Raw genomic sequence first — 25,302 nt, 5'->3', positions numbered from 1 at the left:
CACATCTCTAGCAGCCCCAGCGCCAGCAAAGAAATCTCTGAACTTGATTTCTTCTAGATTATCAGAATAATAACAAATGTCTCCTGAATGATGGCCAGAGCTTGACATGTTGTCAGGAGTTCTCCTTTGGAGCCTCTGCTTGGGTGCAGCCATCCCAGCCATAGGTCCATGCAGGGCCCCCAAGGCTCCCTACCCTCTGTGGGTGAGCAGCACCCCCAGGCAGCCGGGACAGAACTTGGCCTGAGCATGGCTGCGTATGAGAGGCAGGCATGGTAGGATGTGACTAAGTGTCAGCTCTTCCGCATGAGAAAACAAGGCAACAAGCCATCTGATTTCCAAGGCAGGGCAGAAAAAAATAAACAGTAATTGTCTGCTTGCATCAAGCACGGCACTGGGAGCAGCGCCCATAAGTGTGTGTGATGGGGCAGGGTCTGTGAGCAAGGACTGGGCAGCAGAAGTACCCCTGGTGTTGGGATGCTGCTGGGACGTGGCAAGCACTGGGACTTCTTCCTCACAGCAAGGCTTCATCTCTATCCTTACACCTCCCTAGAGCAGATTTGGGCACCAGCACTGCAGGGGTCAGCCTTGTGCCATATGTAACACCCAGGGGCTCACTGGACATTAAGACCCACCAGGAGTCACTGGGCTGCCAGCACCCAAACCAAGCCCCTCTTCTCTGCATGGACCATGAGAGTGGTGTCTCCTCCTGGGGAGCTGCCAGCAAAGGGAGGTTTCTCCGCCAAGGACCACCCCCTCGTCCCTCGGCTCAGTCTCTCACGGAGACGTGGTGGTGAGGGAGGTCCTGGCAGCTCCCACGCTCCTGCTCCATCTGTTGGGTGCGCTGCACTGAGTGCCGGGCTGACGAGCACCCATCTTCCTTGGCCACACAGCCACTGCCTGCACAGCAGCCCAGCCCAGGGGCTCGCTGGGTTTTGGGGACAGCGTGGGACAGACACCCCATGTGCTTTCCTGCAGGGTAACTCTGGCCTTGGCTTCAGCATAGCAGGAGGGATCGACAACCCCCACATTCCAGATGATCCCGGCATCTTCATCACCAAAATCATCCCCGGGGGAGCGGCGGCCATGGATGGACGTTTGGGGTGAGTGTGTGGGGCTGGGGATGTCACCATGCCTCCTGGTCCCACTGCACAGCTCCCAGCCCTGCTCTCTCCCAGCCCTTTCCCCTTGGGCAGGTCCCCTCTCCAAGCATCCTCCTGCTATCAGCATCCCATCTTCTCTCTGGCTCTTAACCAGTGCCAGATCCATCCTTCCCCCTTTTCCGGCATGGGGACTGCCTCCCCATAGCCTCCACTCCTGAGGAGGAACCTTGCTGTCACCCCCCATTTTGGCTCCTGCACATCCCAAAGCACAGGATCCATCCAATTCAAGCAGCTCCCTTTGTGCAAGGGTCTGGGTGGCGGAGGTGACCATGGTGGTACAGGGCTGGCGGTGCTGGGGAGCTCAGGATCACTCCATTCCTGTAGGGTAAATGACTGCGTGCTGCGGGTCAATGACGTGGACGTCTCCGAGGTGGTGCACAGCAAAGCAGTGGAGGCCCTGAAGGAAGCGGGCCCTGTGGTGCGGCTCGTGGTGCGGCGCCGGCAGCCCCCACCAGAGACCATCATGGAGGTCAACCTGATGAAGGGACCCAAAGGTGAGCAACAGGAGCAGTGGCGGGGGGTCCCCTTGGTGTGGGGGGCATTGTGGGGTGGGATGCTGTGGGATAGGATGCTACAAGGGGGGTGCTGTGGGTGCAGGGTGTGGGGTAGCCCCGCATCAAAGCTCACAGTGAGAAGGTGTCCCATTGCCCAGGGTTGGCAGCGGGGTTGGCTGCAGCCAACCATCCCTCCTCTCTCTCCTCCCCTCCTGCTCATCCCCAGGACTGGGCTTCAGCATCGCAGGAGGCATTGGGAACCAACACATCCCCGGGGACAACAGCATCTACATCACCAAGATCATCGAGGGAGGTGCTGCCCAGAAGGACGGACGCCTGCAGATTGGAGACCGGCTGCTGGCGGTGAGCCCCAGCCCTCACCTCCACGCTTCTCCCCTGACCCCTTCCCCAGGATCTCAGTCAGGACGGGTCTGACAGCACCTTACTGTCCCTTTGCCCTGTGGCAGGTGAATAACACCAACCTGCAGGACGTGCGGCATGAGGAGGCGGTGGCTGCACTGAAGAACACCTCTGACATGGTGTACCTGAAAGTGGCCAAGCCTGGCAGCCTGCACCTCAACGACATGTACGCGCCCCCCGACTACGCCAGCAGTACGTAGGCAGCAGCTCTGCACTGCAGGAACGGGGGGTTCCACAGCGGGGATGGGGATGGTACATGCCGGAGCCAGGCTGGGCTCCACATCTACACTGAGGTCAAGTCCTGCTCCTGATGCCCATTTCCTCTCATTGCAGCCTTTTCAGCCTTGGCTGACAACCACATAAGCCATAACTCCAGTCTGGGCTACTTGGGTGGTGTGGAGAGCAAGCCTGCATACCCCGTCCCCCCACAAGTGACCCCATCCAGGTATTCGCCCATCCCTCGGCACATGATCGGGGATGAAGACTTCACCAGGTGAGAACTGCAAATGGGCATCCCCATCCCTGCCCCTTCTCCTTCCCTTTCTCTCTCAGACCCTGTCCCTGCATCCTGTCATGTGCTGAGCCTCTGCTGGTGCTATAAAAGCTTCCATTTCTGGGCTCCATGCAGGGAGAGGGGGGGGTCACAACTCTCGTTAGTGCCATACCTCCTCTTGCTGTGTTTACCAATGCCAGAACAGATGTACCCAGGCACTGTGAGCCCCAAGGCCAGTGCTGAGTCAACTCTGGTACCACTGGGGCCAGGGCTGGATGCTGTGTGCTCAGGACTGATGCTCAGGTGGGAGCAGGGCTGGCTCTGTGGTTACGAGCAAGGCTGCCACACAGCGTTGGAGTTGCTGCAGCTTCATCAGAGCTGGGATGGCCCCATTCTGTGGTGCCTTTGGATCCCTGAGCAGGAGGTAGGCAGGTCCTCTTGGAGAGCCCCAGCCATCACATCCACCTCACTGATTTCTCATCTCCTGGTGCTCAGCTGGACCCTGCTGCATGCTGTGACCTCTCTGGATGCAGCCATTCATGTGCTGCCGGGGCACCACGGGAGGATGCAGTACTGCAGGAGCTCCGCATTCTCCACGTGCACTGCACTGCCAAAGGAACTGATTCCCAGTGCCACCACTCCATCTGTCCCTCCTCGGGGACCCCTGATCCTGAGATGGGCCAGAAAGGGATGAGAGCATCCTGACACCTGGGGCATGGTGGGCACAGTGCAGCAGGAGCTGGTGGCCACTAGAGGATGGTGCTGCCCTGCCAGGACCCCACTGCTGCTGAGCTGCTCCCCGCTGCAGCCTCCTTCCCTGCTGTGGGCACAGTGCTGCTGTTAGCATGGACTGCTCGGAACAGAATCCCAACATATCCTGAGTCAGAAGGGACCCACAAGGATCATCAGTCCAACTCCAGGTTACACAGAGGAACCCCAGATTTCAAACCCTGCGTGCACCGCTCAGGTCAAGGTGTCAGTGCCACAGTGTCCAGGATCCATCTGCAGGAACGTCATCCTGCCCAGCATGTCTGGAGCACATACTGTGACTGGGAGCTGAGATAAGGGATTCACCTGTCTGGGCTTTTGTTTCCTCTCTTTGGTTCCTGCAGCATCTCTACCTTCACCGCTGGGCTCCAGCAGCAGGCACTGCTCCTCTCCAGTCCCTGCGCACCCCAGCCTGAGCCTTGAGCTCTGCTGAGCTCAGTATCCTCTGAAGGTCACAGGGGTCGGCCCCTGCTCCATCAGCGATGCACAGCTGCAGGGCTGAGTGATTCTGGAAGGAGAGGTGGCCCCGGTGCAGCGTGGGGCAGGAAGGGGTTAAGCCCACAGGGTCTAACAGGCGCCGGAGTGTCCGTCCTCTGTGCTTCCATAAAAATCCCGGGGGTGGGCATGGCACTGGGAAGCTGAGTGCCCCACGGCCACGCCGGGTGGGAGCAGAGGACACAGCACGGGGCGAGAGCTTGGGGAGCTCATACCCTGTGCAGCAATGTTCACCGTCAACGTCTCCTCCTCCATGTCCTACCGGGGACAGCCGTCCCCTTCCAGGCAGCGGCAGGGCCACGGGAGCAAGTGTGAGCCGAGGTACCGTATGGGGACAGGCAAGGAGCTGAGAGGAGAGCTGGGAGGGTCCGGCAGGGCTGGGCGTCCGTCTGTCCCAGTGTCTGTCTTCTGCTTTCCACGTTCCTTATAAGGTGACAGCCTGAGCGATCCAAGCAGCGCTGAGCCCATCGGGACACCCAGCCCGGTGCATCCACCCCACACCGACATCCCCGGTCCGATGGAGCAGGGAGCTGCTGTCTGTCGTTCTGATGACACTGGTTTCGTTTTTTCCTTGCTGAAAATCAGTGCCGGGTGGCTGCGGGGCCGGGCGGCCTTTGTGCCAGCGCCTGTCTATTGTTTGAGCTGCACCGCAATTAAGTCACCGCTGAAACATCCGGGGCTGCTCGTGTGCTCGTGTATGTTTGGTGGCCCTGCCAGGCAGGGGGGTTGGAACTACATGATCCTTGAGGTCCCTTCCAACCCGGGTCATCCTGTGACTCTGTGCCCCGCAGGGCTGCGCTGTGCCCGTCCTGTGTGCAGCTGCCATCGACCCCAAAGCCTCCACGTGCTCTCACAGCGCCATGTGCCACGTCCACAGCCCTCCGTCCCCATCTGTGCTCCACCTCGTGTCACCCCCAGCCCCTCCTGTGTCCCCATCATTACAAGCGGCCCAGCCGTGATGTCCCTTTGTCTGTCCCCGCAGGGAGCCGCGCAAAATCATCCTGCACAAAGGCTCCACCGGGCTGGGCTTCAACATCGTCGGGGGTGAGGACGGAGAGGGCATCTTCGTGTCCTTCATCCTGGCCGGGGGTCCGGCAGACCTCAGCGGGGAGCTGCGGAGGGGAGACCGCATCCTGTCGGTGAGCTGAGGGTGCAGAGCGGGCCCGGTGTGTTCGGCGGGGCCGGGCGGGGTGCGGGGCTGCGCTCTGAGCCCACGCACGGCTGTGTCCCCGCAGGTGAACGGCGTGAACCTCCGTAACGCCACCCACGAGCAGGCGGCGGCGGCGCTGAAGCGGGCGGGGCAGACGGTGACCATCATCGCGCAGTACCGGCCCGAAGGTACAGGGGGGCGGGGCCTAGTATGCAAATGAGGCGCTGTGGGCGTGGTCTCTGTAATAAGGGGTGGCGCGCTGTATGCAAATAGAGGCGGGGCGGTGACTGGCGCGCGGAGAGCGGCAGAAGGGGGCGGGGATGCGAGGCGCCGATTGGCTGAGAGAGGGGCCGGGGGGCGGTGCCCGGCGGGAAGCGCGGGTGGTGATTGGGCGGCGCGGCGGGGGGCGGAGCCACGGCGTCCCGCCGGCTGTGTGTGCGCGGCTTTGTGTGCGGGCCGGGGGCTGCGGGGGGCGGCGCCGCATCCACCGCCACGGGCTGAAGGTGAGCGGGACCGGCAGCGGCACGGCACGGCACGGAGTGCGGCTATCGGCTCAGCAGCGTGCGGCGGGGCTCGGCCCGCTGCGGGGCAGGCTGGGCCCCGCCGGGATGGGATGGGATGGGGTGGGATGCGGTTGGGATCCCTCCAGCTCTCGGCCCTGCGGCCTGCGAGACAGCGGGGCCGGCTCCCGTGTGCGGGCCGGGCCTTGTGGGGCTGTGGGTGCTGCTGCGAGCATCCCCGGGCCGCGCTCGGTATTACCCTGACAACGACGCTTCATTATTGCCGGCCCTTAATTCACCCGGCGGAGGCGTCGCTGTGCTCCGTCCCGGGGCACGGAGCGGCTGGGGACGAGCCCTGGGGGTCGCGGGGCCGCGCTGTGCCCGCGGCGGACAAAGAGCTGCACGGCTGGGCCGGCATCGCCGGGAGCCGCGTGTGGCCGCGCCGTGTGTGTGCGGCCCGTCCCGGCAGAGCGGGGCCCTGCGGAGCCGTTAGTGGCACCGAGCGCTGCGCTGTGGGTGTGGTTTTGTTTGCTTGGTTTTGTTTGGTTTTGTTTGGTTTTGTTTGGTTTCTTTCTGTTCTGCTCGAGGTTCGGGTTTGTTTCCCTCCCTCTTTCCAGGAAGCGCTTCACGTTCTCGTGTTTCTGGCCCCTTTTGGCCAGAGCCGTTTCCAAATGTCAGATGGGACGGGTTGTTTTGGAAGCTCTCTGGAATCGGGCTGAGCTGTCGCTGCTTTGGAGCTGCTGCTTCCTGGGGCTGTGTTGTGCTGTGCAGCAGCGCCGGGCATCTGGGAGCTGCTGCAGTGATGTGGGGCTGCACACCCCCATTGGCTGCCGTGTGGCTCTTGCAGGCTCAACGTAGCGTGCTCCAGCTGTACTATGGTTTAGTCCCACCTCCGTGCAGCTGTGAGGCTGCTCGCATCGATGTGGGGTGTGAGGGCCCTCCCAGCTGGGCTCTGTGAGCACAGGGGAGCGAGGTGGCAAAGGAGCACAGAGCTGGGGAAGGGCAGCACTGGGAGCTGCAGCCTCTGTGCCTGATACTGACCCAGAGCTGCAGTGAGGCTGCTCCATTCCACGCTGCTCTGGGCTGTCTGTAAGGTCCTTCCCTTCTGAGTGTGTCTCCCTGTGGACTTTGCTGTTAGCGCTATTGCTTAGGTTTGGCACTTCCACCTCCTGAAGCTCCATGGAGTAAAGCTGTGATATCCTTTGCTAAACCTGACGTGGTTGCATAGCGTGCTGATGGAAGGGGCCTGCGGACACCTCACTGTGACTTTCATTAGTTGCAGTGCTTGCTTTGTCTCCGTGCTTTGACACGGCTCAGCTCAGAACATGCTCACTGTGTGCTCACACTGAAAGGAAAGCAATAGAGCTCACCATGGGCTGCAGCTGGAGGGTCTCTGGGACGCGCTCGTGGCTGCGTCCAGCCTGGCCCATACAGGAGGTTCCTGCACCTAAAGCAGCACATGTGCACCAGGCTTTGTGTATGCTTAGGGACTGCTCTCTGCTGCTCTCTAACAGCTCTGTCTCCCCTTGCACTCTTTGCAGAGCAGTCACACAGGGATCAGGGCCAGAGCCTCGTATGGGGTGGGGGGCAGCAGCCGCAATCACACTTCAGCTCTGCTGCTGTACACCGACTCCATTTGCTGGGTTTGTTTGCCATAGAAACAGCAGCTCTGCAGGGAAATGAGTTCTGGGATGGCAGCGAGCGTTGGCCTGGGTGGAAGCAAAGCCAGCGCTATTGAAAACAGGATGTGTTTTCCTCTGTGAGGCCAGAGAGAGAAGCGGACAATGGCCCTGTGGATGTCTAATCCCAGAGCTTTGCAACCTGGGCAGCCCAAATCCCTTTGGGCTTTCTCATGGAAGAATGCAGAGGCCAAAGGTTCCTCTGGGGTGAAATGGGGGCTGTTCTGTGGGCTCAGGGCCCTCCTTGGGAGCACCTGCACGGGGCAGCCCTGATTAGCCCTGGACTGGGGGAAGGGGGGGGGGGGGGGGACATAGTGCTGTGTAACTTAGTCAGCTTGCAAGGTGGTGAGAACAAAGTGCTGCTCCTGCTGGCGTCAGGTCCTCTTGCAACAAGAGGAGTGAGTTCACCTGTTGCATATTTTCGGGGTTGATAAGGGTGTCCTGAACGCATCCAGTGCCCGGGTGCTGTGGGAGTGCCAGAGGTGGGGATTAGCAAAGAGCTGCTGATGCTCACCTCCCTGCTGTACAGCGGGCGTGCTTCCTAGGTGAGGTTCTGCTACACAGCAGCTCTGCTTCCAGGATGCAGAGGCAAAGTGGATCGGAGCCAGTGGGCAGAGATAGAAGCGCTGCTTGCTGGAGGTTATCTGCTGCTAATTGTTGGGGAGGCTGTTCCAGCATGCTGGTAAGGGGGGGTCTGTTTGTAGCTGAGTGCTCACTCATAGGGTAACCTTGAGTTGAGCCTTGCAGGAAGGCTCCAGCTGTGCTTTCAGAACTCGATGTTGGCAGTGCCTGCTGGCACAGGGTGGGTTCCTGCATCCCGTTAGACTGCAGCCTATGCTACTTGGGGTGCTCAGCATTGCAGCTTGCTTGCTTGCTTTCTCCTGAGGGGAAGCCTTTGAGCAGCACACAGCATGTCAGGGAAGGTGGCAGCCCCATCTGTGACACCGTGCAGGACATGGCTCAGGTCAGGAGCCCCAGCAGTGAGCTGCACCTCCCCCTGCCTGCACAGGAGCATTCTTTACAGCAGCTTCTCTATAAGAGCCAGGCAATTGCACCCTGTGTATGAACTTTCACGTCGTGGAGTGTTGCCCATGAAATTTTAACATGCCTCTGAGCATCTGTACTACGGTGCTGACTTACATTATGTGAACCCATCTGCTTCCTTTCTCTCCCCCTGCCCTGGGCTGCCTGCCTCTTACAGTGTGAGCGTTGTGGGGAGAAGCAGCAGCACGAGTGGATGTAATGCTTCCTATGGGGCACAGCAAGTTCAGCAGGTAGATGGACCAGGAGAGCATGGGTGGCCCTGAGCCACGCAGCGGGGCTGTGATTGCAGGGCGAGCTGCTGTCTGAGTGCTGCAAAGAGGAGGAAACCTGGCTTGCTTAACCCTTCTGTTTGAACACCCTGTGAGGCGAGCACAGCAGCAGGCAGCCTGCAGATGGCTCGTCAAGCTGTCCCACATGCAGGTTCACATTGCACTGCATATGCTGGCGTTTGGGGTTTGAAGCAAACCAGCAGAGCAGGCTTCAGAGGCTGGGGCTGCAGCACAGCTCCTCTGTGCGGCTGCGGAGTTTTTGTGTGCAGGTTTAGGGTTTGTGGTATATCTTTAGTAAAAATACAGCAATTCTGTACCGAAGGCGAATCCTTAACTGGCTCTGGCTGCACAGTTTAGGGCTCGATAGCCAGGAAATGCCGACCCATGGTTGCATAACCCCAGCCCCACGAGTGTCTGCACTGAAGGAACAGTCCCTGTGCATGGTTAGGGGCTTTCAAACGCAGCCTGCTGTGCACCAGGATGTGGGATGTAACTACAGTCTGTGTACACAGGACAGAATTGGTGAGCCCAGGTGCTTGGTGTGAGTCATGGCGCTGCTGGGGGCCTTCAGAACCAACAGTTTTCCAAATATCTCCAAGCCTGGCAAGTCTTTGGCAGCACCTTTCCTGTCTACCTTGGCTGAGCGGGGCTGCTGCCTCCGCCCTGTGCTCTGGGGCCGACCTTTACACCCAGCTGAAGGTCGCAGTGGCACAGAGGGAGGAGCTGCAGGTGGTGGCAGCTCCCGTCCTGCTGCTGCCGGAGGTGCTGGTGGCTTCTGAAGGGTCTTGCGCTGCTTGGGATGTAGGTGAGGCCAGGTGAATTCCTCCTCTCCCTTCCTAAGGCCGTGCTCTGTCCCCTATCCCAAGCTACGGGCAGGCTGGGGGCTGCCAGCGAGCTGTGGGCCGTGCTGCACGGCCATGCTGTGTTGGCCTGCAGCTGATGGTCCCCTGTGAGCTCTCACTCTTTCTGCATCTTTTATTTAAGCACTCTGCAAGGTGACCTCAGCCCTGGGACGGGAGTGTGCAGGGCAGCTGCCAGCCCTCCTTGTTTGTGTATGAGGAAGGATGGGCTCGTGGACAAGATGCCCTGTGGGCAGCTGTGGCTGCCTCTCTTGGTGCTTCTGGGGTTCATCTGGTTGTGGGCTGGTGGCAGAGACCTGGGGGCAACCCCTGCCTGCACTGACCCTCCGTCTCCTCACAGAGTACAGCCGCTTCGAGTCCAAGATCCACGACTTGAGAGAGCAGATGATGAACAGCAGCATGAGCTCTGGCTCCGGCTCACTTCGGACAAGCGAGAAGAGGTCCCTCTATGTCCGGTAAGACTCGTCCCGTTTCCCTGTCAGTGCCATCTCCAGACTTGAGGTCATTTGCTGCCTGCAGAGATCAAGGAGGAGGAGGTCACCTTCCTCCTGAGGGAGGGGTTGTTGAGCACATGCAACCATGCGGGACCCACTCCTGTTTTGCCACAGTTCTGGCCAGGAGATCCATTCCTGAGTGTACGTACAAGGGCTGTGCAGTGCCTGGCTGTGGGAGGCGGGTGCTCACAGGGTGCACCTTCCAGGAGCTGCCTGTGCTTCCTCTGGGTGTGCCCGGCACTTGGGAACGAGGAAGGAGAATGTGTCAGTGCAGCCTCGCAGATGAGCAACTCATCCCTGGGCAGGTGCACCCACAGCAGCCGGGATTGCTTCCTTGCACCTGTGGGTGGGCATTGCACCTTTGTGAGGACGTGCTGCCCTGCTTCTGCAAGGGGAGGACAGCGAGCTTTATAAATAAGGCACGGAGCTTGGAGAGCACAGCAGTGGGTTTTGCACTCCTTCTTCAGGGCTGAATGCTCTGCACTTAAATACCTTTTAAACAGGCGACTGTGCAGAGAGCTGGGCTGTGCTGCAGCCAGGCAGCTGCGTCCCAGGGTGAGCTGCTGGGGATGGAGAGGCCCAAGGCAGGATGCAGGCAGTGCTCTCCGCTACCCGCTCTGCACTAACTGGCTTCTCTGTTGCCACTCATGCAGCGAGATCTGGCTGGAGGGGAGATGAGCTCTTAGGAGGATTATGGCTTTGATCCCGAGTTGTGCTTTTGGTTCAGAGCCAGGCACGGAGCACGCAGGGGTTAAGCAGCCGCACGGTGCTGGCTCCGTGACTGCTTCGTGCCCCCCGCCCTGCTGGCTGCTGCCCCTGCCATCCCCTGGCTGGATGCAGTGTCTGCTTTTTGCAGTGAGAAGCAACGTGGTGGCAGCTAATGAGCGATTGTAATTTGCTTATTAAAATCATCCTGCAACTCCTCACCTTGGGTTGCAGGTGGGGGTTGGCAGAAGCAAGGGATGCTTCTCTTTCCCTGCAGGGAGGAAGGTGGGAGCTGAGGCTGCATGTCTTGCAGCAGGGCTGTGCTGTGTAAGAGCGTTTGGGGGTTCAGGGTTCCTGTGCCCAGACGGACACGGGGCAGAGCTGTGTTATGTTCCCACAGCTCACAGTTTCACAAGGCTCTGCTGGATTTGCCATCTGCTGCCCCACTGACACCCGTGAGTGTGTGAGAGCTGCCCCAGCCCTTCTGGGCGGGGTGGTTTCGAGCACAAGTTGCCTGAAACCGGCTGAGCTGCTGCCTTGTGGACAGGACATCAATTATGGGACGTGCTAGCAAACTGCTCGAGTCAGCACCGCCAGGCCGTGGGGTGCACGGGGCAGTGGGGCCCAGTGCTCACAGTGCTCACAGCCCACCTGGGTAGGGCAGGCTCCCAGCACTCCTGCAGGGCAAAGTCCAGCAGGGGCTGGGACGGCTCAGTGCTGGCTCTGGAGCAGGCCTGGCACTGCTCCGCTGCTCTGCAGCCAGCTTGCTGCTCCTGCAGGGGATGGGGCTGAGTGGAGGAGGGCTGGGCCTCGCAGGGCTGCTGTTTGGCTCCAGCAGGCCGGCTTCTCATCCAGCAGCACTGAGTTCCCCGTGCAGGCACTGAGGGGAGCGGGGCCAGGCCTGGCCAGCAGGCACCCTGCAGCTGGGAGCCAACAGGCCGGGCCGTGGGGCTGAGGGTGCTGCTGGCTCTGGAACCTGCCCGGCCGGTTCTCTGCTCTTTCCTTCCTGTTAATTGCACTCTCCTCATTCCTAATGGCGCTGGTCTGGCTGGGGCGTGCCAGCCACGCACACGGCCTTATCTTTTGGCAGGGAGCAGAGGTGCCTGGCAGGGCTGCTTGCCTCCAGCTGAAGGGCCCCGCGGTGCTGCACTGCCGGCTGCCACGTGCTGTGCTCGGGGCCATGCGTGTTTCTGTTCTTGTGGGGCCGAGCACAGGAGCCTCCCAGCAATGGCCCCGAGTAAGCTGGAGAAAGCAGAGTGAGCTGTTGGCTGGGTGAACCTCGGGGCTGCATCAACATATCAGGCCTCAGCCCAGAGGGCTCCCCGTCCTTCTGGTCCAGGAGCTGCTTGTGTCACCGTGCTTAAAGAAGGATGTGACCCAAGAAGAGCACATCCAGCTCTCTGCTTAGTGCTCCATCGCTCATCCATGTCCCGGTTGAAGCCAAGACAGGGCTACTGCAGGAGCTGCTTCTATGCCTGAGCCCAGCCAGGCCCTTCATTTCAGCCCTGTGGCTGAGATCTGGCACCTGAGCTCACCGTCCTGGTGCAGGTGGGTGCTGGTGCCTGGGAGGCAGAAGGCGTGTGGTGATGCTGAGTCCTCGGGTGCTCACAGGGCACAGTTCCTGTGATCTGACAGTTCTCTCTGGTCTGGAAGATGAGCTGGTGCTTTGCAGCCTGCACACTGATACCGCTGCCAGAAATGAGGACCTGCAGGTAGATATTGGCTGCTTAGTCAAAAGCAGACCACTCTATAGCTGTTCCTGCAACAGTTCCACATGGGGTTATAATTTAGCCAGTCGGGACAAGCAGGATAAAACTGGAAGGAACTGGAAACAGCGGCAGCTTTCACAACAGTGCAAGATTTGGTGCTGCTCTTCTGCTTCCCAGGAGAGGGGAGCCCCAGCTTACCTGGAGCCACCGCAGGGAGGGAGACCTATGCTGACCCTCAGCTGCCGTGCTGGCTGGGGAGAAGGTTCTTATTAAATGTAGCAGAGAAGCAGTTTCTGATAGTCAGCGAGGCAGCTTGCTCTGCAGGTGGCTGGTGTGTGGTGTGCCTGTTGCTTTTACTATTTATGGAGCCACAGTTAAAAGGATTCAGCTCGACAATCAGTGTGACTTGTTCTGTGTTGTTCCAGACCCCCTCGGGGTTCCTCATAGTGGAAGGAGGTGATGAGCAGGGCAGAGGGTGGTGTTATTATGGCTTTCCCCTTCTTTTCTGCCTGGATGAGGCCGGCAGCTGGCTGAGAAGTGCTCACCGTGCCCCCACACTCTGCCTGGGGGGAGAGTGGGGCTGACCTTGTAGGAGTGAAAATGGGGCTCCCAGTTGTGCCACCAGTAACAGTGCTCTGAATGGCGGCTCAGCTGTTTCCATGCATTGCTGAAGGATGTGGAATGGAAAACAGGTCTGGTTTGAGATCTGACATTGGTAGGATGAGGCCCCTGAAAGCAGCTTGTGGCAAAGGGCTGCAGTGGAGGCGGGCGATAAGGCTCCAGTCGCTTGCACAGGAAGAGCATTAGTGCTTCTCTTCCTTAGTTTAAAAAATAATCATCTTTTCTGCAGCTGGGTAATTTAATATTGGAGATGAAGCTCTTGTACTATAACTAAATAAACTGTTCTTAGGGGAAGCATTTAAAAATCTGGAATAGTTGTAGAATCAGGTAAGCATTGAGTTGCACTCATAACTCACAGAGCTCTGGAATCAAATACCTCTACACGTAAATAAGAGTGAAGGCTGTGTGTGCCCTGCAGCCCATGGGCATGACTTCCTCCAGCAGCAGGGCACAGTCAGCTCCTGGCCATCTCACACCCTTGTTGCTCATGGCACAGGGCAAGCTCTCCATTCCCTGCTGCAGGGCATTCTGTTGGCCTGCAGCTTTGCTCATGAAGGGTGCTGGGTCTCGCCCTCTGAACAGATCAGCCGGGTTTTCCCTCTTGTGCTGCTTTCCTGATTGGCAGCGGGGTACCATTTACAACCTGTTATATTTTTTTGAGGCTGCTGAACCTGTTATATATTCTTGTTTGGCTGCTTTCTGACCACAGCCTTCTTGAGCATCTGTGTGGTTTGTGTGCTTCTTGCAGTTCATGTCAAGAGCTAGTTTGTTGGCTGTCGTTTCTGTGGGGGGTTCATGGTGAGCACTTCATCCACAGCCTAATGAGGTCTGCAGTGCTGCTGCTTCCTTGGCAGGGGAGGGCTTCACTCCTCTCTGTGCTCCTTTGCAGAGCTCTGTTTGACTATGACCGGACCCGGGACAGCTGCTTACCCAGCCAGGGGCTCAGCTTCTCCTATGGGGACATTCTGCATGTCATCAATGCCTCCGATGATGAGTGGTGGCAAGCCAGGCTTGTGACACCTCACGGTGAGAGCGAGCAGATCGGAGTCATCCCCAGCAAGAAGAGGTGAGTGCCCATCAGCAGGAGCTGACTTGCATGGTGCTTTGGTCCTGTGAGCCTCGGGACCCAGCTTCTGGATCTGCACCGTGTGGCAGATCTGGTGGTATCAGCATGAGGAATACGTGCAGCATTATGGGCATCCCAGGGACTAGCAGTATCTCTCTCCCTTTTAACTTCCAATCAGGGTGGAGAAGAAAGAGAGAGCACGATTGAAAACGGTGAAGTTCCACGCCAGGACTGGCATGATAGAGTCCAACCGGGTGAGTGCTAAGCAGGCATAATGAGCCAGTGTGCTGTAGTGGGGCAGGGTGAGTCTGGGCAGCTCAGTGCTCCCATTGAGAGCAGCCAGAGCTGTCCCAGAGCAAGGAGCAGTGCAACGGACTGTCTGAGGCACAGCTCCCCTCAGCTGTGTGCAGGGTGGGAGCAGAGGGGCTGAGGCAGCTGTGAAGGTGCTGATGACAGACAGTGGTTTGGTAGCGGGGTGTCTTTATGGTGGCAAGGGAGCAGAGCATGTCCCAGCACAGCCCCGGCAGAGCACACTGGTGGCTGGGAGCTGAGTGCAGGTGCCTGATGCTGGCAGAGCTTCCCTTGCATGGAGTGAATGGATGAGGCAGTGAGAACAGCCGTGCTCCTCCTGCAGAGGCTCATCAGCTTCCCAACATCCCTAAAAACACATTTTTCTCCGCATTCAATTATTTTTTTCCTGCATTACAGTTTTCATGTAATCCCCATGATTTCATTCCAGGGTAACCGCCCTTCCACAGCTCCTCATCGTCTCTCCATTTTAATTTTCCTTGCATGCGTTAAACGCCATTGTTTTTTCTGTCCTCCCCTCCATCTCCATCTTCTTCACAGTCGATCAAAACGAAACGTAAAAAGAGTTTCCGCCTCTCTCGAAAGTTTCCATTTTACAAGAGCAAAGAGAACCTGGCCCAGGAGAGCGGCGGACAGGAACGTAAGTAGCAGCTGGCCAGAGAGGGCAACGTGCAACCCCCCAACCCCCACCTCCTGCCTTGAGGAGGGGAGATGTGCCACGTTCCCATAGCCAGCAAGCACAGTGCCTGCCTGTGTTGGCCAAACTGTGCTGCTGCTGCCAGGCAGGCTGAGGCCATGCACGTGCCCTACTGCACTGGAGCCTTCCCAGCCACCGTCAGGCATGGATGTGGCCCAGGGCTCGTTCAGGTTCTGTGCCCATCAGCCCTACCTGCAGCTAGGGAGCAGCCTGAGCCTGAAATCAGAGCGGTAGCTCCTGTAGCACTCGGGGTGGATGCCAACCGAGTGAGGGACCTCCCGGCTGCATTTCTTGTCCCTGTGCACCTGCTGAAGTCCCAGGCATGAACGCCCTGCACAGGCAGGCTCACTCAGCTGCTGCAAGCCCAGCTGCCTCTGGCTGTGTCTCTGCACGGGCTGGCTCTCTTTCTCGTGTTTGGTGTCTTCATCCTTTCATAACTTTATACTTGCCTACACTCCTGCTCTGCCTCTTCCTGCTCTCTCCCATGTGCTGTGAGCTCTGCTCCCTCCCTGTGCCTGCCAAGGGCTGCTCCCCCTCCCAGAGCAAGAGGTGGCTGAGCAGTGCAGGAGCTTGGCCCTTGTCCTCAGGCTGAGGGGGACATCTTGGCTGTGCTCACTGTCTCCCATAGAAGTGACTCTCTGCTACCTATTCCTGACAGTCTCCAAGCCTTTCCTGTAAGTGAAACCCTGTGGCTGTGAGGGAGGTGTGCTCTCGCTGGCAGAAGCACTGCCCACACTCAGCAGCTGAGACACATCCTGGCTTCTTGGCTGCAGATTGTGGGGAATACCCAGCTCTCACCCAGGGCTCCCAGTGAGGGCTGGTTGTGCTGCAGCTCCCCTCTCCTTGGCAGGCAGGGCTGTGCACAGACACATCCTGTGTGTAGAAAAGGATGAGAGAAAGGGGTAGGGGTGTAACCTTGAGACACCTCCAGGTTTGAGAGCTGTGCTGAGTGTTCAGCTCCTCGCTTCAAATCCTGACATCAGGAATGCTGGTGCCTGCAGTAGGGAAAACTGAGGGTCAGCTGCACAACTCCTCTGGAGCAAACTCACTTCTTGAAAGTGTTTTCCCTGTGCAAGGATGGAACAGCCTGCCCTTGCTGGGTTAGGTGAGCAGCTGTGCTCAGCCTCTCCTCTTTCCAGGTGCTAAATTGCATCCACTCCTCCACTGAGTGTTCACAGAGAAGGCTGCAGGTGTTGTGTTTTTGGAAAGAGGAGAGCAAGTGGGCAAGGCGGAGCTGTGTCCCTGCCCAGATGCCAACACATTGAGTGCTCCCCTCCAGCACCCTCCTGGGTTTGGCAGGGGGCAGCTGGAACCAGGCTGCCATGGGGCAGTGCCCACTTCATTCAGCCAGGCTGCATGGAGGTCTCAGTGACAGCAGTCAGCATGATGGCTGTGATGGTGTGTGAAGTCTGTGTGTCCAGGTTCCTGCAGGGCATGTGGCTGGGCATGCTGGAAAGCCTCTGATGGAACAGGACTTGGCCATTGGAAGCTTTTCCTGTCCTGGCTACCCTTGTTTTGTTGTAGGGTGTGGGCGCCCTGCTCTGTGTGCAGGGCATGGCCATAGCTGGTAGCTGTGGGAAGCAGTGAGGATGTGACCTGTGTTGGAGGTGGTGTAGCAGCAGGGAATGGGATGGCATGAGGGTGCTAATGGAGCACAGATCAGCTCAGTGCCTGCAGCTGAAGGTCACTGAGGCACTGCTCTTGGCCTGCCCTGCAGTATGGGACATATGGCACAGGCACAGGGCAGGCTGTGCTCTTTGCCAGCAGCATCAGAGCAGCCTGCAGGCAGCTCCCTTGCCATGCTCTGCTGCACTGCCCATCCTGGTGCCCTGCTTGCAGCAGGGGGATGTGGGCAGCTCATGCACACAGGTGGGGAGAAGCATCCCCCAGCCATGCTGTTAGAGGTGTGGCAGTGCTCGTTTCCCCTCCAGAGGGGCTTAGGGGAGAGCAGAGTTGCACACTGCGAAAGACCAATTGAGGCTGTATGGAGAAACGCTTTGGGGCTGTGGCAGAGCTTCAGGGGGACCCACAGTGGCCTCCAGGCGCAGCCAGAGTGCTGTGAGGGTCTGCTGGGCGTCAGCAGCTCTTGGTGAGATATCGGTGTCACCGCCGGGAAACGTTTCTTAACATCACTTGCAGTTACAGCTCTGGGCAGTTCTGCACTCCTGTCACTAATGCTCATCTGGCTCTGTCTTCTTCTCCCCTCCTCTCTGACCTCCCCTCTCCTGCGCTCTTTTCTCTCCCTTCTCCCCCTTCTCGCTGTCTGTGAAATCAGGACTTCCCTGGGTTAAGTGACGATTATTATGGAGCAAAGAACCTGAGTAAGTGGAATTGCAACACGCATCGTTCACTTTCCATCGCCAACACACGTTGGGGGTGCCTGGTGGCTGTGCTTCTCTGGGTGTGGGGCATGAGGAACCCCATGGGTTTGATTGCCTCTCCCAGCAGAGGGCTCTGAAGGTGCTACACTGGGGAGGGGATGGGCAGTTTGCTTGGGGGATTTGGCTGTACCCTAAGCGCACACAAGGGCCTGCCCACGGCACCCTCGGGAGCAGGTGAAGGTGTCGTGCCACCTTCCTTTGATGGTGTATGATTGCCCACGTGCCCAGAGCTGCTTGGCTGCACACCCCAAACCCTGCAGAGCTGTTCTGAGTAAGGCAGGCAGCGGCCAGCCTCTGTGGGGAGGTCACAGCACTGGGATCAGCCAAAGCAAAGCAAAGCCCCGAACTCTGTCCCATCCTGTCACTGTCTCGTCTCTGTGAGTCCCAGCCCGTCCCTGCAGGCAGCTCCCCACCCCTGCCCTCCGTGTGCATGCTGCACCCTGCCAGCCCTGCCCGCAGCCCCGCTCCCAGCACCTCCCCCATCTCAGCATAGCCAAGCAGAAGAGGTTCCCCCACACATACCCTATTCCCCCTGAGCGTGACAAAGGGCAAGAGTTCTGCCCCAGCACCCCACTCCCAGCCCTCCCCATGGGTGCCAGGGTGCCTTTCTGGTGGTGCCACCTGGCTGCCCTGCTCTCAGTTGCCAGCACTGGGTGCCAGCTTGCGTGCCCTTGGCAAGCGCTGGCTCTGAAGATGGTCTCTCTGGTTGCTTTGCAGAGGGCGTGACATCAAACACCAGTGACAGCGAGAGCAGTTCCAGTAAGTGTGCGTCTCTCCTGCTGTCTCACCTCTGTGTGTGTGTGTGTGCACTCCCATCATGTCCTGTCCCAGTGTTGTTTCTATTCGGAGGCTGTTCCTTCCTGCTGGTGGTACTGAGATGCTGGGCCAGCTGCCATCATGGGTTATGGGGTGCAAGACAACTTGGGTCTGGCCGCAGCCAGTGCTCCCGTTACCCCCAGTGCTCCTCTACATGCCTGCAGTGCACCCACAGCTGTGCCCACTCATATCCAGGCCTGCAGTAGAGGAGGAGGAGGCTGATATGGCTGGGTGTGAGAGCCTGTCCTCAGTGCAAGGGGTGGCTGGGGCTGGGAGGCTGCTGCCAACGCTCACCCGTCTCTCCTTGGCTCTGTTTCAGAAGGACAAGAGGACACTATCCTGTCATACGAGCCAGTGATACGGCAAGAAAGTAAGTCCTTGTGCTGGGTTGTGGGCATCAAACCCCCTCCCCCAGTCACAGCTGTGCTGTGCATGACTAGCTGGGGTGATCTTCAGCTCAGCAGAGCTGGGTTTGGCCCCTGCTGAGGATGGGTTTGGAAAAGGTTTTGCACCAGAAGGCAGTAGGACTGGAACAGGCTGCCCAGGACGGTGTAACAGCCCTGAGTGCTGGAGTTCAGGGGGTGTTCAGGTAATGCTTTCAGTCACAAGGTTTGGGTTTGGAGTGTGGAGGCAGGAGCTGGATTGGTGATCCCTGTGAGTCCCTTCCAATGTGGGATATCCAGGGGTTCTGATCTGAGCAGTACCCCCTTAGCAGTCCGTCCTTGCCAGCATCTGGATCAGTCTCTTAGGGCCCACAGCCTGCATGTCCACATGTCCTGGCTGTCAGCTCTGTGCCTCGAGCAGCAGAGCAGCTTTGCTGATCTTTGACCTATGAGACTGTGGCACCTTCCCTGGAGCAGATCCTGCACCTGGCCCAGCTGCACGCTGCCAGAGGGGATGGAGATGCTGCATTCCAGCTGCCTGTACACATCGCCTGGGTTGCATGTGGATGATATTGAACGCAACCTGGAGATGAACTTCCACAGAGCTTCCAGGGTTGGTCTGAGCTGTGGCTTTTGTTTGCAGTTCACTACGCCAGGCCTGTGATCATCCTGGGGCCCACAAAGGACCGAATTAATGATGACCTCATCTCTGAATTTCCACACAAGTTTGGTTCCTGCGTGCCACGTGAGTCCCCGCAGAGGGCAGAGCCATGTGGGTTCAGGTGGGTCGCACCGGCTCCACTCCTGATGCCTTTTCTCCTCCAGATACCACCAGGCCTCGGCGTGACAATGAGGTGGATGGACAGGATTACCATTTTGTCACTTCTCGAGAGCAAATGGAGAAGGATATTCAGGACCACAAGTTCATAGAGGCCGGGCAGTACAACGACAATCTCTACGGGACCAGCATTCAGTCAGTGCGGGCGGTCGCAGAGAGGGTGAGTGTCAGTGGCACCCCCAGGGATGTGCTTGCAGTGTCCTTCCTCTCCCCGTGCCCATAATGAAGGGTACAGACCGCATCCCTACACAGCCCACGTGGCTGCTTTGCTCCACCTCGGTGCTTTGTCTCGTTTAGCTCAGCTCCGCTCAAACAGCTGCACTGGGGCACCAGCTCTGCCTTCAGGGGTCCGTGGCTGCTCTTGGTGGAGCAGTAGTGTTTCATGCATAGGGGAGCACTGATGGTTTGGGAATGACTTTATAAGTGTCATGGGAAAAAACAGAGTCCCTTCCCGTTGTTGTGATCCTGCCATAAGCAGACAGGAATGTAAGAGCTGTGGGAGTTGCCTGGTGTCTCAGGAGCAGAGTTTCACCTCGGTGGCTCCTGTCTTTGTAAGCATGTCCCTGTGAGCAAGCTGTTCTCTGCCCAGAGCAGACTGTGTGGGTAGGTCTGATCCCAGTCGTCTCCTTTCCAGGGGAAACACTGCATCCTGGATGTATCTGGCAATGCTATCAAGAGGTTGCAACAAGCACAACTTTATCCCATTGCCATTTTCATCAAACCAAAATCCATCGAAGCTCTCATGTAAGTGCAGCGACGTGTTCTGGGGTGGGTGGTGCTGGCAAGCTGGGGCTTTGTACTTCTGCTGATTCTGTGCTTTAGAAAGCAGCAGATGTTGCTGGTGATGCTGAACATTGACTGTTCACTGGAGCTGGGCCCATTGCTGTGTTTCTGGTCTCACAGTGGGTCTAATGCTGTGGGTGCATCCCATCTCCGTGGATTGTTCTGGTTTAAAACCTTCATTTGAACCGAAGAGGATTTACTGTGGCAGTAGAGTAATGCTCCCAAATGTGTCTGATGGGCCCTGCCTTGCTGGGCCCTGAGGCAGCCACAAAAGCTGCTGAGAGCCCACAGTGCTGGAAAGGCTGGAGGTGTTTGCTGCAGCCCGTCCTGCTGCTCGTGGCCTTGGGGAGGACCCGAGTGCACGTCTTCCAAGCATCAACAGTATTATCCGGGGGGACGTTCTGTAGTTCAAGCTGGACTTTGAGGTCAGAAGAGACGCTGCTGGCACCAGGGAGACTGGAAAAACCCTTTCTCAGGCCAGCAGCCCTAGAACTGCTCGTTTTAGCTTTGAATGAACATGAGGCAGCCCAGGCAAGGAGAGTGGTGACAGGATGTGGGAAAGCAGGGGGATTTCTATAGTGGTCCTGCAAACTCACAGGGCTGCCCAGACTTTTCCATGTTATGATGTAACAGAGGGATGGTGACATGGGCTATTTTTTGCTTTTTGTTCATTGCTAAGTTTCTGTTTCTCGCGTGTGGCAGGGAGATGAACCGGAGACAGACATACGAGCAGGCCAACAAGGTCTTTGACAAAGCCATGAAACTCGAGCAAGAATTCGGAGAGTATTTTACAGGTGAGCATCCCGAGTACATTTGTGTCTGATGGATCATCTTTCTGCATTCGGCAGCTGTGACCTCTACCAGCACTGCCTTACTTTGTAGGGCCATGAGAAAACATCCAGCTCCATCAAAACAAAAGGAGACGGCGCTCTGCCAGCACAGCCGTACAAAGGGCCTGTTCAGAGATCACTGGATAAGCGTAAACCAGGTCTAGAAGAAAGGCAGAAGTTGTCAGGCAGGATTTTCCAAGGTTGTGAAAGCCTATCGCTGACTTCAATAATAGCAATAAAAATAAAAGACACAACAGGTAGGGGGAAGCACAAGATAGATTCATAGATATTCTCCGAGAGTGAGAATAGAGTCATGTTTAAAGAGGAAAGATAAGGATGAGGGACCCAAATGATGGAGGCTGCCCTGAGTTATTACGAAATGCCTTCCAAAAAGGACTGGAAGCTTGGCTGGCTTCCGGAGTCTGTGTTGAAGAGCAGTCGAGGGCTGCCCAGCAATTTGTGCTCGCAGGGATGGGCTCATGACAGAGGCATCCTTGTGCGTTAGGGAACTAACGTTTGTGGTGTGATTAATGCTGGAAAATCATGGGCAGGCAAAGAGGCAGAGCAACTCGTCTTCCATCTTTGCCCCCTTTGTGGTGATTGTGTCCTCCAAAGCTGAGGAATGGTAATCCTGCTAAATACTGCATTACTCACCTAACAGCTACTATAAAAAAATATCCTAGGCAGAGCATTTTCCAAATACAGATCACAGCTGAGAAGAGGGATCAGTACAAACAGCGTGAGAGCCTTCCCCAGAACTCTGCCTTGGGCAGCGCTTCCAGAGCTGCAGGCTGCTCCTCCAGGGAGAGCAAACACAAAGGAAATGTGCTCTGCAGTCCTGCCAAACCTCAGCACGCCATCGTTGCAGCCTCACGTGGCCAGCAGGCTTGAGGCTGACCTGGGGAAGGAATGCTCTTGGCTGAAACCCAGCCCGCTTGAAAGGAGTCTGAAATGGGCACTGAGGTGGATGCTGTAGGAAATGCTGTGCCAGGAGCTTACAGTGAGGCACTGGAGCATGGTGCTGGCTTGGCTACAGGCTGAGGGACCAGAGAGCTGTGGTCCATCTCCTGATGTAAGAGACACACGGAAGCCTTTTGTGTTGTGTCCGTGCTAAGCAGCAAGGCGCTGGAAAAGCACTGCTGCAGGAGCAGCAGACAGGTGTTTGCTTTTTCCAGCATGGCAGTGCTGTCATGAAGCATAGAAGTAACAACCAGGAGTGCACAGCAGGGGAGCAGATCTGCATAGGCGAATCCAGCAGGTCGGGGTATCCACTTGGCTAATCCTTGCAGTGCTCCATGCATTGCAGCAGAGTGGTGGGGAGGGGGAAGGCGGTGACCACGGAGCAGAGCTGGAAGTTCACACCCTGCCCTGGGCCCACTGCCCGGAGCTCAGCAGCGCTGGGACACGGCTCACAAAGCTGATTAGCACCGTTGTGCAGAGCCTGGTTGGCACTTCACACGCGCCAGCAGCTCCGCCGGCGTGGGATCAGCGCAGGGCTCGCTAATCCCCTCGGACACACTGCGTTAACCCTCTGTGTCACCACGTGTCTGTTCCAGCTCCTCCAACACGAGCTCCGCATTCACTGTCAGCTATGTGTTGCCGGCCCCTTTGCTGCAGAGAAGGCCTTTCTGTGGTCGTGGCTTTGTTCAAAGTGTTGCTTGTTCTCTTCTCTTTCAGCCATCGTACAAGGAGATTCTCTCGAAGAGATTTACAGCAAAATCAAACAGATCATCGAGGACCAATCCGGGCACTACATCTGGGTCCCGTCTCCAGAGAAGCTCTGAAGCTGTCCCCCACCTCGGGGGACCATCTCTGACGTCCCACCCCACCTGTGCCCTCTGCCCCAAGGGGGGGGGATGGTGCAAACGATTCCTGCCCCCTTTTTTAGATCGTCGCAGAATTGAGTTTTCTAGTCCTGTTTCTTTTGTTGGGATGAACTGCTCTCATTCATCACGTGACTGTTCCCACCATCCCTGCATGGACCTTCCCACTGCTCCATTAGAGACAGATGAGAACCCATTCAAGAGTCGTTTTTTATTACTATTATTATTATTATTAACTAAACCAAGAATCCAGAAGGGAGGAGGCAGCTGAGGACTGATGTATGAAACAAGTGAAACAGCGGACTCTGAGAACACGAGCAGCGTTGGAGCTCCGGGGCATTTTTCCCAGGTGTGACTGCCTAGCAGCTCTGAGCAGCGTGACAGAACGGCAGCAGAAGGCATTTTATTTATCTGTATATGTAATTTATATATAATATAGAGAAAGATATTATATATATATTATATATATATATATATATATCCGCGTGGACTAGGAAACCCGAGGGGACCTCTTCAAAGGTACTGTGTTATTGCAAGGATTTTTCAGTTTCTTTGTCCCACCCTCTGGGCACAGGGAGTCCACTGGGGCAGAAGTGATCCCGGCGGTACCACGAGCATCTCCTGCTGCCCTGCCAGCAGCCCCAGGTTGGGGAGCAGCACAGAGCTTCCCCCCTACCCCTCTCCCCCCTCCTCATCCCCCCCAGAAGGGCCCGGAGCTCTGGGCTGACCCAAGAGCCACAGACTGAGCAGGAGGCTGCGGAGGGAGAGAATGGATGATGCTACATATTAAATTGCACATTGTTTTACACGCCACCATATGTGTTTGCATGAGAGGTTTCCTTTTGGTTCTATTTTTTTAAGCTGATGTTAAACCAAATCCACATTGTGTTGCAGTGCTGGCTTTTTTGTTTGTTTGTTTGTTTTTTCATTATTCCATTATTATTTTTTTTTCCTCTTGTTAATAATGAACTGAACGGGTATAAAATCCAGTTTTTTTAACTTATTTTTTAAGCTGGCTTGTATTGTAAATAGAATCCAGATCCAAGGTGTTTAGTTAGGAAATACTCTACCAGCTTCATGAAACGATGTACTTGCTGTCCTGTGTTGCTGTGCAAAACCTGGGATGTCAGGCTGGCCCTGGACCCGTGCTCAAAGGTGAATGATCCCTTCTGGTGTTGGCTGCTGCCACAGAGAGCCCCAGCTGTGCTCTGGGTGGTCACTCACAGGCTTCCAGATGGGTAGGAATGGAGCAGCAGCTGAAAGCCTTCCTCTTTCTCCCTTCCTTCCCTGGTGTCACACTTGCTGCTCCACTCCCTGCACACATGGTGGTGGCTGTGGGTCGGAGCTCCATCCTCAAGTGGTGAGGAAGTGAGCGCTCACCTCCATGTTCTGCCCTCTCTCTGACACTGGGCTCTATGCCCTCTCTGCTTTACCTTTGGGAACTGCTTTGGGTGCCTCTTGCTTGTGTTTTTGGGGGATGGAGTCGTGCACTGCAGCATCTTGTGGCTTCCCAAATGAGGCAGCTGTTAGTGCTGGGAGCTGGCCTTGTGCAGAGGAACATCCCTTCAGGAGGAAGCTTTGGCACTGGAGCAGAACTCCATTGTGGGAACGGGGCTGTGTGAAACTGAGGGCCAGCTCTGGCTTCAGACTGCATTTTCAGGTGCTGACAGCCAAGGTGGGAGAGCCTTCTTACAGACCGCAGTGTTCTCACACACAGAGGCAGGCACCAGCAGGTAAGTCTGGGCCATCTTCCCTCCCCTTTCTTTATGGGGGTGAGCAAGTGCAGCAGTGCCAGTGCCCATCCCGGAGGTAATGGCTGTGGGGGCACAGTGTGCTGCATGAACATGAGCTGCTGCACAGGTGCTCTGCTGAGACACTGCACTCATCCTGCACCACACAGAGCCTGCAGGGACCGAGCAGCCTGCTGGGCCAGAAAGCAGTGCTGCAAGCAGACACTGCTGTGGGTATGGTGGAGGGGTGGGAGGATTCTGCAGCCAACAGGACCTGCCCTAAAGGAGTGAACTTTGGATGCTGTCGTGCTGGGTCTGCTGTGGGTCTGCAGAGCAGCACAGCGCGTGACACACAGTGCTTGTCACACAGTTCTTGTCTCAGCTGTTTTTCTAATAGCCTGTCTCTCCTCAAGCCCCATGGAGAAAAAGCTGATGTACTCCATGGCATAGCTGACAGTATCAGTTCGATCGCAGCGCTCGCTGGTTACTGGTGTTTCTTCCAAGGAGACATATATTTTTAATAAACAGAGAGTTGCAAAGAACTCTGCCTTTGAGCCCTTCTTGTGGAGTCTTTCCTTCTGTGCCAGCTCTGCTGTCTGAGCTCACCTTAGCAATTGGTGGCAGCAGGCAGAAGTGCTGTAATGCAGTCACTGAGAGCAGCCTGGAAAAGAAAAAAGGAAGCAGCCTTCCTCAGGTGCAGCCCTAATGAGGTCACGAGAAAGCTCTGGTGTTGTTGCCACACAGCTTGATGTGGGTCGGATGACACCATCGTTGTCTTTTGGGCC

The 25,302-nt window shown here is 57.1% G+C and overlaps 1 protein-coding gene across 14 annotated transcripts in view; it reads left to right on the top strand.

Moving 5' to 3' along the window:
* Window positions 1-25,059, top strand: part of DLG3 (discs large MAGUK scaffold protein 3) — a 56,840-nt gene extending 31,781 nt beyond the window's left edge. For 6 of the 14 annotated variants that reach the window (XM_015859975.2, XM_015859973.2, XM_015859969.2 and 3 more), the window contains 18 exons: window positions 976-1,100; window positions 1,485-1,654; window positions 1,881-2,017; window positions 2,122-2,266; window positions 2,408-2,567; window positions 4,813-4,969; window positions 5,066-5,168; window positions 9,673-9,787; window positions 13,751-13,927; window positions 14,106-14,181; window positions 14,777-14,876; window positions 18,032-18,073; window positions 18,450-18,500; window positions 19,157-19,258; window positions 19,339-19,511; window positions 19,986-20,095; window positions 20,837-20,928; window positions 22,642-25,059. In XM_015859975.2, the coding sequence (XP_015715461.1) occupies window positions 976-1,100; window positions 1,485-1,654; window positions 1,881-2,017; window positions 2,122-2,266; window positions 2,408-2,567; window positions 4,813-4,969; window positions 5,066-5,168; window positions 9,673-9,787; window positions 13,751-13,927; window positions 14,106-14,181; window positions 14,777-14,876; window positions 18,032-18,073; window positions 18,450-18,500; window positions 19,157-19,258; window positions 19,339-19,511; window positions 19,986-20,095; window positions 20,837-20,928; window positions 22,642-22,748 (2,142 nt within the window). In that variant the 3' untranslated portion in view covers window positions 22,749-25,059. Of the gene's footprint in view, window positions 1-975; window positions 1,101-1,484; window positions 1,655-1,880; window positions 2,018-2,121; window positions 2,267-2,407; window positions 2,568-4,812; window positions 4,970-5,065; window positions 5,169-5,384; window positions 5,484-9,033; window positions 9,278-9,672; window positions 9,788-13,750; window positions 13,928-14,105; window positions 14,182-14,776; window positions 14,877-17,208; window positions 17,255-18,031; window positions 18,074-18,449; window positions 18,501-19,156; window positions 19,259-19,338; window positions 19,512-19,985; window positions 20,096-20,836; window positions 20,929-22,641 lie in introns of those variants that run through there. The other 8 variants (XM_015859974.2, XM_015859980.2, XM_015859979.2 and 5 more) reach the window with 5 other exon arrangements.
* The last annotated feature ends 243 nt before the right edge of the window (window positions 25,060-25,302 follow it).

Source organism: Coturnix japonica, chromosome 4 (assembly GCF_001577835.2).
Source record: "Coturnix japonica isolate 7356 chromosome 4, Coturnix japonica 2.1, whole genome shotgun sequence".
Taxonomy (NCBI): domain Eukaryota; kingdom Metazoa; phylum Chordata; class Aves; order Galliformes; family Phasianidae; genus Coturnix; species Coturnix japonica.
The sequence above is the reverse complement of the archived record's forward strand: the minus strand, read 5'-3'. Positions and strand labels throughout refer to the sequence as shown.